This window comes from Saccopteryx leptura, chromosome 1, assembly GCF_036850995.1.
Source record: "Saccopteryx leptura isolate mSacLep1 chromosome 1, mSacLep1_pri_phased_curated, whole genome shotgun sequence".
Taxonomy (NCBI): domain Eukaryota; kingdom Metazoa; phylum Chordata; class Mammalia; order Chiroptera; family Emballonuridae; genus Saccopteryx; species Saccopteryx leptura.
Window position 1 is genome coordinate 336,134,882 of NC_089503.1, and position 13,894 is coordinate 336,148,775.

At 44.3% G+C, this 13,894-nt stretch overlaps 1 protein-coding gene across 3 annotated transcripts in view; it reads left to right on the forward strand.

Annotated features, from left to right (window-relative positions):
* GABRR2 (gamma-aminobutyric acid type A receptor subunit rho2) overlaps positions 1–7,547 on the forward strand; it is a 38,867-nt gene extending 31,320 nt beyond the window's left edge. The window contains exons 8-9 of one of the 3 annotated variants that reach the window (XM_066358896.1): positions 964–1,160; positions 5,002–7,547. In XM_066358896.1, coding sequence (XP_066214993.1) covers positions 964–1,160; positions 5,002–5,313 — 509 coding nt within the window. In that variant the 3' untranslated portion in view covers positions 5,314–7,547. Of the gene's footprint in view, positions 1–950; positions 1,161–5,001 lie in introns of all 3 variants that reach the window. The other 2 variants (XM_066358897.1, XM_066358898.1) reach the window with 2 other exon arrangements.
* Positions 7,548–13,894: the final 6,347 nt, after the last annotated feature.

Sequence of the window (13,894 nt, forward strand, 5' to 3'; positions counted from 1 at the left end):
AAAACTTTGTGTTTTGGCTTTGTTTTGACAGACTAAGCATTTGGAGGTAAGGTCCATGATACATGATTTCTGGGAAGATCCTGGTGACTTGTGGTTTTAGTCCTTCACAGACTCCGAATTCCAGAGTGAATGTTTACAATGAATTTTTTCTTTATTATTTTTAAGTGAGAGAAGGGGAGACAGAGACAAACTCTCACATATGCCCCAACCAGCAAGCCCCCTACAGGGTGATGCTCTGCCCATCTAGGGCCATTGCTCTGCAACTGAGCTATTTTTTAGCACCTGAGGTGGAGGCTCCACGGAGCCATCTCAGTGCCTGGGGCCAACTTGCTGGAACCAATTGAGCCATGGCTGTAGTGGGGGATGGGGGGGGGGAGAGAAGGGGATGAAGAGGGAGGGGTTACTTCTCCTGTGTGCCCTGACTGGGAATCAAACCCGGGCACATCCACATGCTGGGCTGACACTCTACCATTAAGCCAACTGGCCAGAGCTACAACTAATTCTTATAAATTTGGACAAAATTAGGTTGGGCCCTGAGAAATGTGAGGGTTTGACCAGCGAGGCAGTGTGAGGAAGAAACTAGCACGACAGACTTCCAGGAATGTGCACAGTCTCCATGGATTTAATAATGGAGGGAGAGTGTGTCCATTCCTTGAGGTGTGGGGAGGTTCCACTAAAGGTGTCCCTTTAGTCCCTGTTTTCAATTCCACATTTGAACAGGCCCTTTCTGAAGCACTGCTGCCCTTGTCAGCCACATCACAGAAACCCAGTGCCCCAAGGTGCTTAAAGTGAGAAGAGACAGGCAGCAGGTGGGCCGGGAGAACAGCCGGCTGCTTGTGGAGCAGAGCAGATCCTTCTTTCTCGTTTGAGTCAAGCCTGGTAAATGTAAAATGGTGACTTAGTCAAATGTGGGAGCAGTTCTGTTCCCTCATCGGCGGCTGAACTAAAAGCAGGGTATTGCAGGAATCACCACGGTGCTGACCATGTCCACCATCATCACCGGCGTGAACGCCTCCATGCCCCGCGTCTCCTACGTCAAGGCCGTGGACATCTACCTCTGGGTCAGCTTTGTGTTCGTGTTCCTCTCGGTGCTGGAGTACGCCGCGGTCAACTACCTGACCACCGTGCAGGAGCGGAAGGAGCGGAAGCTGCAGGAGAAGGTGAGAGAAGTTTCCTTTGGTTCCTTGTCCCTCTCCATGCTACTAGCAGGATGAGAATGGGGGGGGGGGGTTGCATGTAGAAAAAAGCGATGTTGAGGCCTGACCTGTGGTGGCACAGTGGATAAAACATCGACCTGGAATGCTGAGGTCGCCGGTTCAAAACCCTGGGTTTGCCGGGTCAAGGCATATACGGGGGTTGATGCTTCCTGCTCCTCCCCTTCTCCTCTCTCTCTTTCTCTCTACTCTCTCTCTAAAAATGAATAAACAAAATCTAAAAAAAAAAAAAATTTAAAAAAGGTTAAAAAGAAAAGAAAAAGAAAAAAGAGATATTGATGTAAAAGGAGGGTGATCCATTTTAGAATAGGTTCTAGCGTCTACCATAAAGGACGTCACAAAGCAGAAAGTCTTTGGACAGACTAAGAACAGGAAGACATGGATTCTTTGGCCTAACTCTGCCACTTATGCTGGGCCTCAGTTTTCTCATTGTAAAAAGTATAACAGAATCGTCACCCTACCTTTCTTCCAGGCTTGTTGTAAGGGTCACGTAAAGTAATGTATGTGAAAGTTGTTTTGAAACGGTAGGGTTCTAGACATACATAAGTATTACTATTATTATTGAACATGTCTAGAGAGAACAGCTCCATACCCTATGGCCAGATAAGGCAAGAGTTCTAGGGGGAAAACAGCTTCTTTATTTACCAGTGCTTTAGCTCAGTGAAAGTTTAGCCACAAATGACCTTAGTCTTTAGAGTCACTAAAGTACTATACTATCTATACTGTACTGCATTATACTACACTATACTATACTATACTATACTATACTATACTATACTATACTATACTATACTAAATTACACTGTACTGTGAGATAGAGTGGAAATGAGGCATTGTTTCAAAGGACAAGATAGAAGGCAATGTGTATGGGACTTTGACACAGGGAAGGAAAGTCTATTTCATTCAGATTCAGATTCTTATTAATGATAATAAGAAATAAAGAGCAAACTTGTTACGAAATCATTGCTAGTCATTGCACTAATCAAAATGGGTATTCACCGAAAAGGTGTTCAGATCAGGGGAACTTTAAATTTTAGGAAAAGAGGATGTATTGCCTTTTCAAAACGCCTTTCAATGCCAGCATTACCTCTGTTAAAAATTTCTACAATTTCTCCAAGTATGCTAGATTGTTTAAAAATTTATATTTAAAATTCTATTCAAACCTTTTTACTTCAGCATTTAAACATTTGTTCAAATTAATAATAATCTGTACATTGATCATTCTCAAATGACTTTGGGATATATATATATATATATATATATATATGCTTTTTAATTTATAATCTGTTAGACATTTCTGTATAGAGCTGTTCAAAAAATAACAAAGTTTCCACCCGATGAATATGGGCTCATGACTAGTTCCCTGCAAATAGCTTGTACTTGTACATTGACCTGTTACCATATGATGGGGCCTGGTTTTTGCCGGTGATGATATGGCACTGTCTAGAGAGAAACAAAAATCATATGTGGGAAGACAATTGGGACCCAAGTCCAGCGCCCTGTTGTGTGAGAACAGATGCCTGGAGGTGACAGCTTATACTCCACTGTTGTAACATGCACCATTTAAAAGCTGACAGGGGCAGTTGCTTGAGGGCAGTCAGTGGTGGAGACACAAAATCTTTCTTCTGCTGCCCCACAGAGAAACCACTATTCACAACCTTGAAAATGGCCCCCAGTGGAGTTGAGGTTCCCAGAGTGGGAGCCCGGGAGCACCTGGCTTGCAGTCACCTTCTGAGTCTCTTAAAAATGAAGATTGTGGGCTGCACCCTAGACCTACTACTGAGTTAGAACCTCTGGGGATGGCAGCCTGGAATCCTCATTGTGATTCTGAAGTTCCCCAAAGTTCAACCTCCACTCTGCAAAGGGCAGAGCTGACTGGAGCCTGCTAGGCTCACCCTGCTTCAAGGGGACCCACACTTTGGATTGAAGGGAGGGTCTCTGCCTCACTTGCACGTGTTTGAATGCTAGGCCTGATAATCCAGACTGTTCAACATGCCAGGAGTTGCTTAATTTTTCTTAGAAACACAGTCATGTGAACAATTTTTATAATCTTTAACATTTCCTGATTCTAACTCAAAATCTTGGGAGAAAAGTCTATTTTCATTTAGCAGAATGAATTTCAGATCAGAGCAAAGAAAAGAAGCAAAGACCTGTGCCTTTAACAACAACAACAAAGGCTCCAGTGACAGTATCTCACAATTTTGTCAACGTTTGGGTGTGATTATATTTAAACGCAGAGAATTGAATAGATGATCTCTTACTGACCTTTTATCCCTAAAGGCTATGAGCTAGTCTATTCTAGGAATGTATTAATGTACTATATGATTATTTTGGCTGATGGGATGAGACTTTGAAAAAAATAATGAAACAATCATGCCTGATTAAAAAAATAACTTCCCAAGCCACAAAAGATTTCAAGCGTAAGAATACTTCAAGTAATTCTGATTTTCCATCTATTTTTGTATTCTTTCATGGTATCCATTTGAGTATTTCAAGATTCCTAACAACAGGAGGCAGGTTGTGAAACGTCATTATTTCACTTTTCCCGGTGGAAAAACAGAGGCACTGCAGGGCTGGGAGCCAGGTTAGAAACATTAAATCAACAGGTTGAGAAGAATGCACCCCTGACCAGTTGGCTATATCAGGCAGGCCTCATGCCTTTGGCCAACACCAGCCGGTGCTGCACCAGCCAGAAGCCCTCTCCTTGTTGGCTCAGATTGTAAAAGAAGTTAAGCGAAACCTTTTCCTTCCCTCCAACTTATAATTTATAAACATTTTCACACTTGCAGAAATATTATACAAAATAGTATAATATACATCCATGTACCCACACTTACATCCAACATTGTTAACATTTTGCCATCTTTGTGTGATCTTTCTATATATGGGAATGTGGTTTTGTTGGAGTAGTTGAACCATTTAAAAATATATTGCAGGCATCATGACCCTTTACCCTTACATGTAACTCTTTTTTTTTTTTTTTTCTTTGACAGAGACAGAGAGAGAAAGTCAGAGAGAGGGACAGATAAGGACAGACAGACAGGAAGGGAGAGAAATGAGAACCATCAATTCTTCATTGCAGCATCTTAGTTGTTCACTGATTGCTTTCTCATATGTGCCTTGACTGGGAGGGCTACAGAAGAGTGAGTGACCCTTTGTTCAAGCCAGCGACCTTGGGCTCAAGCCTGCAACCCCACACTCAAGCTGGTGAGCCTGTGCTCAAGCTGGATGAGCCCACGCTCAAGTCGGTGACCTCAGGGTTTCAAATCTGGATCCTCTGTGTCCCATCTGATGTTGTATCCACTGTGCTAACACCTGGTCAGGCTACATGTAACTCTTTAGAGTAAGGACATTCTTCTAGCTAATCAGTTTTTGATCCATGCACAAAGAGGTGGAGTCCCACAACTGGAATAAGAATGTATAAGTTTAAAGTCTTGACTCTGACACGAGCTGTGTGATCTCAAGGGACTTGTATAGCCTCTCTGGGTCTTAGTTTCTTCCTCTGCAATTGAGGGCAGTTGGACTAATTTAGTGGTTCTAGACACTGGCTACATTGTAAAATAAACTGGGGGCTTTAAATTAGTCTCAAGTGGCTTATGGGTGTAGACATTTTTAGTCCCCATTAGGTGACTCTAATATGCAGCCAGGATAGAGACTCCTTAGCCTAAGTGATCTCTGGGGATCCTTCTAGTTGTGTCCATGGGGCTCTAGGCGCAGGGCGTGTCCTCCGCTCCTCTCACAAAGCCTAACCTTGCCTGACACCTTCCCTTGTGTTTGCTTCCTACAGTTCCCATGTATGTGTGGAATGCTTCACTCAAGAACCATGATGCTGGATGGCAGCTACAGTGAGTCTGAGGCCAACAGCCTGGCTGGGTACCCAAGAAGCCATATTCTTACAGAAGAAGAAAGGCAAGACAGAATAGTCGTCCACCTGGCCCTGGGCAGTGAATCTGGTTCCTCCAGGAAGAAGGGGCTTCTGAAGGGCCAGATGGGTCTTCGCATCTTCCAGAACACCCATGCCATTGACAAATACTCCAGGTTGATATTCCCTGCCTCCTACATATTTTTCAACCTAATTTATTGGTCAGTGTTTTCCTAGGAACTCCAAGGCTGTGCCGGTTAAGAGCCTAGACATCTACGGGGCCTGGATGGCCACCTGCACGTGGACTTGCTGACCACGCCCCCTCAGCAGACAGCAGTAACAGCTGGGCTCCTAGGAGCAGCGCCCCCTCCTGGAGTAGCCCAGGAGCCCGCCAGCTGCCCTTCCCCCACCTCCTGGGTTTGCCCCTTATTCATGCTATGCTGTTCCCCCCTCTGTCTGTCTGGGATTATCTTCTTCTGTTCTTGTGTGTGAACAGGTAATGATAGACTCCTCCTACAAAAAAAAAAAAAGGCTCAAATATCTTCCAGATGTTCTGAGATTCCAATGAAGCTAGGATTCAGTTGTGAAGGGAAAAGAAGGGCAAGTTTCCTAGGGGCATTCTGGATAGCACATGGGAAATTTGGATTCAAAATAGGAATAAAATATCAGTAAATCCGTACAATTTTGGATTAAGTGCCTGTTTAAGAAGGAAATAGCTCAGACCCTGGACAGGAAAGAATTTGACCTGTGTGAGTCTGGCAACTGGCATGATTTTGCAATATTAGGAGACATTATTCATCCATTCAACTATTTACTGAATGTTGAGCACCAGGTGCTGTGGAAATGAACAGCTAGAAGTTCTCTTTGCACAGAGAATTCCTCTAAGCCTGTGCTCATTCTTCCAACCTTCTCCTGCCCTCTCTCCCACAGACCCAATCTGTTAGCTGGTGCTTTTCCTGCTAAGTCTGTCCAGAAAAGCATTTCCTGTCCCCTGTGAGGCCCTCAAGAATCCAACTCAATGCTCTGTCCTGGAATCCCCATGCAGGGGAAGCCTAGCACTAGGGAGAGGGGCAGGGACTGGAGAATTAGTGACAGCAGAACTTGGTCTGGGGACAGAAGGAGGCATGGGTCTGCTGAGGAAATGTACCGTATTTCCCCATGTACAAGATGCAACTTTTTTCGAAAAATTTGGGGTCTAAAAAGTGGGTACGTCTTATAGTGTGGTTGTAAATTTTTAACTTGCATTTCATGCTTTTTCATGCAGATGAGGAGTTGTATAAATTTTATGATGAATAAAACTTGAGTTCAATAACTTTATGTAATACATTTTTTTTTCAAATTTCAGGCCCCCAAATTAAGGTGCGTCTTATACATGGGATCGTCTTATACATGGGGAAATATGGTATTTCAAATGCTTCTTTCCTCCCTTTCCAAGCTTACAGGTGTCCTCAGTAAGCCCCATGTCTAAGCCCTGCCCCCACTCCAGGGGACCCCCCCACCCATGCCAACCCTAGAAAAATTTCTCCCTTACTTCTGCAAGCTAGTGACTCTTTCCTCTAATACGGCTAAATTTAGATTAAGAAAGCAATCTGCTTTACTGAATCTGCAGTAAATTGTAAACAACCATTTCCTTCAACCCTGTTTTAGGTGTTTGCTAATTAATGTAGTAGGATCTCTAATTAGTAGAGGACATGATTTTGAGAAGTGGGCCTTTTCTTTAAATCACAACACCTGGAATTAGAAGGCTGTTCTGGGGGAAATAGCCTTCTCAGTCAGTAAGAGTTTTTGCTTACTGAAGGAAGTTGTTCTGTTCTTTTCCCCACTGCCTCTACCACCGTCCTGCTCAGGGTCTGGGCGTCTGGTGTGTTGGTCAAGAGTAGACAAGTGGTACAGCCAAAGAGAGAGCATAAGTAACCCTGCCTTACGTAGGTCCAGGGAGCACTGGCCTGTGGAATCCGCTCCACAGCTCATGACTCCCAGGCAGGATTCTGAGTTCCTGAGGATCGGCACACACATGGATGCCAGAGCCTCCAGAACTTCCAAGTCAGGGGCCGGCAGCTACCTGACCCGCTCACGCCCTCAGTGTGACTGACTGACTGCACAGTTGCTCTCTGTATCCCAGCTTCTCTCGCCCTCCTCCCCGGGCAGGCCCCTTCCATCCCTCTGTTCCCATGTACCCTCCCGGTGTGACCTGGTCCCAGACGCCTGCTTCCCTACTCCACTGCTTATGTTGAGGACCAAACTCATCCCCTCCGGCCACAAGCCCTCATCTGACCTTCGGCCTACTGGTCCAGAGGCTGTAGTGTGTCCAGCTCTGGGCAACAATATGAACTATATATATAGATTACCTTGGGCAACTACAAGTTCAGGAGGTCCCTAAGACCCCAGGTTTAATAATTCTCTAGAAGTTTAAGGATTCAGAGAAAATGTACATGCTAGATGCATATATAGGAAAGGACACACTAGATCTCTGCTGTCAAATAGAGTAGCCACTAGCCATGTATCTATTTAAACTTAAAGAAAATAAAAAAAAATCCAGTCTCTCGGTTGCATTAGTCACATTTCAAGTGCTCTGCTCAATAGCTCCATGTGGCTGGTGGCTCCTGTATTGTACCATGCAGATCTATAGAACATTCCCACAATCATAGAAAGCACTAGTAGTGCCTCTGTAGATGAAGGAATCAGCCTGAGCAAAGGTGTGGGAGAGGCAGAACAGCTCAGGATTGCGGAGTACAGTACAGGGTTTATGGAACAAGTCATCTGTTTTGGCTGGTTCCTCGGCTATGGAAAGAGGAAGTGAGAGACGCCTCTTTACCACACTAGGGGGCATGTCCCCCATGACAGTGCTAGTGAGGACAGCTTCCCCTCCATAGAACTGCCTGGCCCAAGACCACTGGGTCTCCCACCTTCAAAGAGAAATGAAGGATGAAAGCATGTAAACTAGGATAATCGGGTGGGACAGGGCATCTGGACATGTTAGGAAACCTTTACCTTCTCGGGAAATCTCCTAGGTCATAATGCTGCTCAAAGAATGATAATTATATTGTCATTAAATATATCACATTACTTTGGTCGTCTTATTTAATTTCAGTATTACTCTGCTTCTGAATATGCTGTCTTCAGAAATTGAAGGTCATATAGCATGGTAGCCTGTTCACGCTTTTAAAAACTAAAGCTGCTTTATTTAAATCTTAACTAGCTTATATATTTACCTTGTTAATTCTATAGTAGACACACAGGATCATAAGCAGCATTTTATCACGTGGGACCACGATACAATGACACCATTGTGTTTAGCATTGCCTTACTGCAGTGTAATTGTCTGACTGTTTGAGAACAGTGGAAAATTAAAGGAAGTAAAGTGGAGACAGCAGTAGGAGCAGAAAATAGGGACTAAGGAAGTGCTGAGAACATAATATGATTCATCCTAGAGGCAGGGAGACAGAGGAGTAAACAAAATTGTTTTCAGGGATGTTTGAATGATACTTTATTTCATTGACTCTAAGACACTGTCAAATGTAAGTAAGATATACCCACCTTATGTACCACCCATTTTTTAATTAGAAAAATTTCTAATTGAATTATAGCATGCCAATAATCATAAGATGAACTTTGATTTCACCAATATTAAATTGTGAAAAATATGCATGTTAGAATAAAAAAATACATATGATACAAAAACTGGTGATCAGACATACTTTTTTGTTTACCAAGGAGTCAATGTTTATTACACACTTGTCTTCAAGGCTCTGTGCCCAATTTGGGGAAAGGGGGTGGTAGCAGGTAAAGAAATGAATGGAAAACACCTTTCAGTCATTAAGAAGCTTACACTGTAGTGGGCGTGGTTCAAAGGAAGGAAAGATCTCAGAATTTGAAGAGTAAATGCTGATTGTGTTAAATTTTGAGCAATGGATAGATCTAATTTCAACTAGTAGAAAAGGAGGGGAGGGGATGATAATGTGGCAGAAAGAAAGCTCAGGTTTGTTCAGGGGACAGTGAACAGACTCCCTATCAAATGAAAAAACAAACAAACCTGGGGTCAACGGTTCTTCTAGGTTCATGTCACTTAGAATAAACCTGGAGAAGAAATTTGGTCTGGTCTGGGCCATGTGTGTCAAAGATGATCGAAGTGAAAACTCTTCAAAAACACTTTGAATTGGTTTGATCTTTTAGTAAACATCTGTCAAGGGGAGACTATGAATGGAAAGCAGCTTAGTTTGAGGGAAACAGTGAGGCAAGAGAGTAATGATAACAATAGTGGAGAAAGTTCGTGCTAAGCTGAGTTATGTGTGAGAGCCGCAGCCTATGTGCTGACGTTGACCGAGCCTGAGAAGCTGCTGGCAATGGCTGTTCCATTTAGAGGGTGAGGAGGTTGGGTCTGGCAAGAAAGAGGAGATGTCAAATATAAAGTTATAAATGCCGGTCTGGGGCGAGAGGGAGGTAACAATTTGGGACTTCCGTCTTAGAGGTGCTCAGTGAAACTATCAAAGGGGATGGCACTCATGAAGCATAAGAGAGGAGGTCTGCGGATAAGAGCTTGGGAGCATGTATCTATGTGGGAGGAGAAGGACTGATCAGAGAAATAGAAAGAGAACCGGAAGATTATTGTGTCATAGAAACTGGGAGAAAGGGGACTCCCAAGTGGAGGAGGATAGGGCCGGGGGCAACCAATGACCATAAAGATTGAGGAGGGTAAAGACTGTGAACAGATGTGGCAAGATGGAGGCCAGAGGTAGAGTCAATTGTGCGGGTAGGCGGGGCTCCTTGGAAAAGAAGAGGACCCTTCCCTCAACGACAAGTGATTTAAGGAGGTAGAAGGAAAACTGTTCAGAGAATTATTGCTATTTATTATGGAAAGATCCTTGTTTTCTTGGCGGATTTAAAAGTAACGCTGCGGCATACTTGACCTGAGTGAGGGTTGTGGTCTCTGTCGTTGGTTCCCCAAACTGTTATATTGGAATTTGGGGGAGTGGTCCAAGGACATAGTTTATAACCCAGTCACCAGACCTGGGGACAAGAGGTTGGGGAACAGTAGTCTTGAGGGCTTGTGCCACCTTTTGTTCCCACACACACGGGGTCAGGAGACAGTGCGGTCACTGCCTCGGCCACCACAGAAGACAGGAGAGCAGATGTTAAAGCGACCACGCTGTGTGAAGGGTCAAGCCCTGAGTGCGTTCTTTGTGCTTGCACCATGGTGAGAGCGGGGTGGATGGTCCCTAACGTGGTTCTCATGTAAACCTTGCTGAGGTGGGAAGGATTTTCCCTGCTACACTCCCACTAAAGTGTGCTGCCTTCCATAACTGTGTTGAACATATTTAGGTAAGGGGACTTCACATGAAACAATTCATATCTCATGGTATTTTTAGGGAAAGGGCGATTCATTCCCTTACTTAGATGAACAGAGAAGCGATTGAAAAAGCACAGAAAGAAGACCCGAACTGGTCTGAGCTGTGCTGAGACATGTCAGCACAGAGCCATCCCTACAGTCAGGCGGAACCCTGGGGTTGACCTAGGACGTGACCCTGGAGACTGGAGGTTGGCCTGAGGGACATGCAGCTGTTCAGGGCGGCCGGGACAAAGCATCATGGCTTCCCATCACCTGTGCTGTTGCAGGGGAGGAAAATGTTTCCCTCCATCCTCTTAGGGTCCTTGGCTGGGTCTGAAAATTCAACTGAAAAGGACAGACTTACAGGAAAAACACATACAAATTTTCTAATGTGAGTTTTACCTGACATGGGAGCCTTCTTGCCGAAATGAAGACCCAAAGAATCACTTGAATGTGAGTGTTTTTATGCTAATTGAAGAAGATGGAAAGTTCTGGAAAGATGTGATGTGATAAAGGGTGTGAGGTGAACGTGGTAAACTGGGGGAAACTTAGCAAGGCCTATTCAGAGTCCCCTCTGTGTCCCTCGTTTCTGGACATAAAAATGCTTCTTTTCTCAGATATAGGGAAGGTACCTCTCACATGAGGGTCAGGACCAGCTTCAGGGGAAGGTCAGAAATCCTTCCTGAACAGTCCATTTCTCAAATTCCTTCAGCTTGAAAATAATCAACAGGCCAACATGCTATATTTTGGAGTTGTGTGCCCCGAATCCCATCACGGTTTAAATGACATGTTTATTTAATGAATGCAAAGCAGAATTCATAGACCTACCACCCCCACCGGAGACTTCTTCCATTTTTCATTTCATTGCAAAAGTACGGAAGGCTGTGGCTGGGGGAGATTAACACTGGGTTGGAAGCAGCTGGCACCCCCACCCCGCCGCCCCACCAATTACTGAGAAATGTGACACGAGTTAAAATGTTGCCCACAAGTATGCCCAACATGTGTCTGAAGGAGAGTGCACTGGCCTGTTTGTACGAGAGCTAAATCCCGTGCTGGGAGGGTCCTACGCCCCAGCCTGTCCAACCTCCAGAGCCACCGGTGCGCGTCCGCACCAGCAATATAAAAACATTCTCCATTAGCTGATTGGATAAAACACTCAATCCTCACCCTCAGACCTTCAGATGTCATTATGAAATGACATTTGGGTCAGCCTTTGAAAACATTAGGTTTGGGATTTATTTTAAAAGATAAATAGAAAATTACAAAAAAAAAAAAAAGATAAATTGAAAACTAAACCTTGGCTGTAGCAAACCATTGTTTAAGCTGGCCAGGTCTGAGCTGGTGAATGTGCTTTTTCACCTTGCTGGTTTAGCCCAGAGCGTCTGAACTTTCCATGTGCATGAGAACAACCTGGGGATCTTGTTAAAATGCAGCTGGAAGATGTCAGGCAGCTGGTGTGTAGACCCTGCTCGTCACTTAAAGTTGAGATCAAATGTCACCTCCCCTCTGTGACTTTTCCTGACATCCTTTCCTTCCCAAAGCAGAATGTATCATTACCTCACCTGTGTTTCCAAAGCATTTTCTGCCTTTGTTCACTGAAGCACTTTATGTCGTGATTATTGTCCTTAATCTGAGCTCCACAGTCCTGGCTGTGTGTTAGTCACATAGGGAACTTTAAAAAAAAATCTCAGTGCCTGAGCCCCACTCCCAGTTTCTGATTTTATTACAGTACCATTTCTTTTTTTTTCTTTAAATAAGGTTTAAAAATGTTTATTTATTAATTTATTTTTTAAAAATGTTTATGTATTTGTGAAGAAAACAGCTGTGTTAGGCTTGCTCGCTGGTTTCCTGGCCACAAGCACTTTGCACAATAACTGTGTGAGCACGTGGCAGAAAGACACCTGTGTGTCTCTGTGAAAAGCTCTGGGTGCTTTCCCTTGGGGGTGATTCTCCCAAATTGCTCTCCCACCACTTTGAGGTGTGGTTCCCTGATTCCCTCAGCCACCATGCCACTGTGAGGGGTGGTTTTCCTGACCCCTTGCCCTCCACTGCAAAAAGCAGGTTTTCCTTTGTTTATTCACTAGCCTGTCTCTGCGAGCCTCCAATAAACGAGTATGGCCCGATGATTTCCGGCTCCGCAGTTCCACTAGGTCTGCCCAAATTCAATGCAAACCTGTGTGGCCTCAACTACCGGCATTACAATATTGATTTTAGTGAGAGAGCAAGAAAGAGAGAGACAGGAACATCAATCTGTCCTGTATGTGCCCTCACCAGGGATGCAACCTGCATCTTCTGCACTTTGGGATGATGCTCTAACCAACAGAGCTATCTTGCCAGGGCTATTTATTGATTTATTTTAAGAGAGAGAGGAAGGAAGGAGGTGGGGGAGGGAGAGAGAAACATCAATTTGTTGTTCCACTCACTCATGCGCTCACTAGACAACTCCTGTACGCGCCCTGACCAGGGAACGAAACCACAGCCTCGGTGCATTGGGACGATGCTCCATCCAACCAACTGAGGTATCCAGCCAGGGAAGACGAGTTCTTTTTTAAAGACTGGTACTAAAGTCTGAAATGAATTTCTCTGAGAAGGTATTGTCTCAACTTGGTTTATATGGTTTGCAAACTGTGTTCCCTGGGACCCAAAGTGCTCTCTGGGGGTGCTTCAGGGTCTTCTCTGGGGGTGGGAGGTGGGAAACAGGAACAAGCAGAGTGTGTGGGGACAAGGCCACGGACCTCACCAGAGTGAGTACAGTGAAGAGAGAAGACAAGCCGGCTCCTCCAATGTCCTCAATAATTTGTTCATCCTGATCCTGGGCAAATCAACCAGCCAAACGAGGAATTCTTAGTCTACTATGAGCAGGTGCTTTTATAGGAATCCAGCCTTTCTATCCTTCCAAGAACCCAGCAAACTAAGTTTATAGAGGAGATAGCAGGTAAAAATGGCAAATTCTAGGGCCAGGACTGAAACTGGGATTTCTGACCTCATTTATTTTCTTTTTTTTAATATGGCAGGAAAAACTTCTATTTGCTAAACATCTGCTCTTTTTGTCATCCTGCAATGTCCCTTTCAAGCCTACAACCTTATCCCTAGTTCAGGATGTGCTATACCCACGTCCCTTTTCTGTCTCTGAACCTCTGTGCATGCAGTTCCCTGACTCCCTCATGTACGTGGAGTTCCCACACATATCTGTTAAATTTGGGTATTTTGCTCTTGCTAATCTTCTCACATGTATTTGATTATTAAGACTAGCCAGAAAAACCTTGAGAGTAGAGGGAATTTTACCCCCCTATACACAATATCATTGAATACCCTCGGATTTATACATTTCCTCTCAGTGACTTGCTAAATGTCACCCACATCAGTTTATTTAGGTTTAGCCACAAGTAAAAAAAACCGTGAGCTTCAAAGGAAAGACTCTGAAAGTGACAATTCACTACAGAATAGCAGCCCTGCTCCATGTAGTCTCAGGGACTGAAAACTCAGGATCTT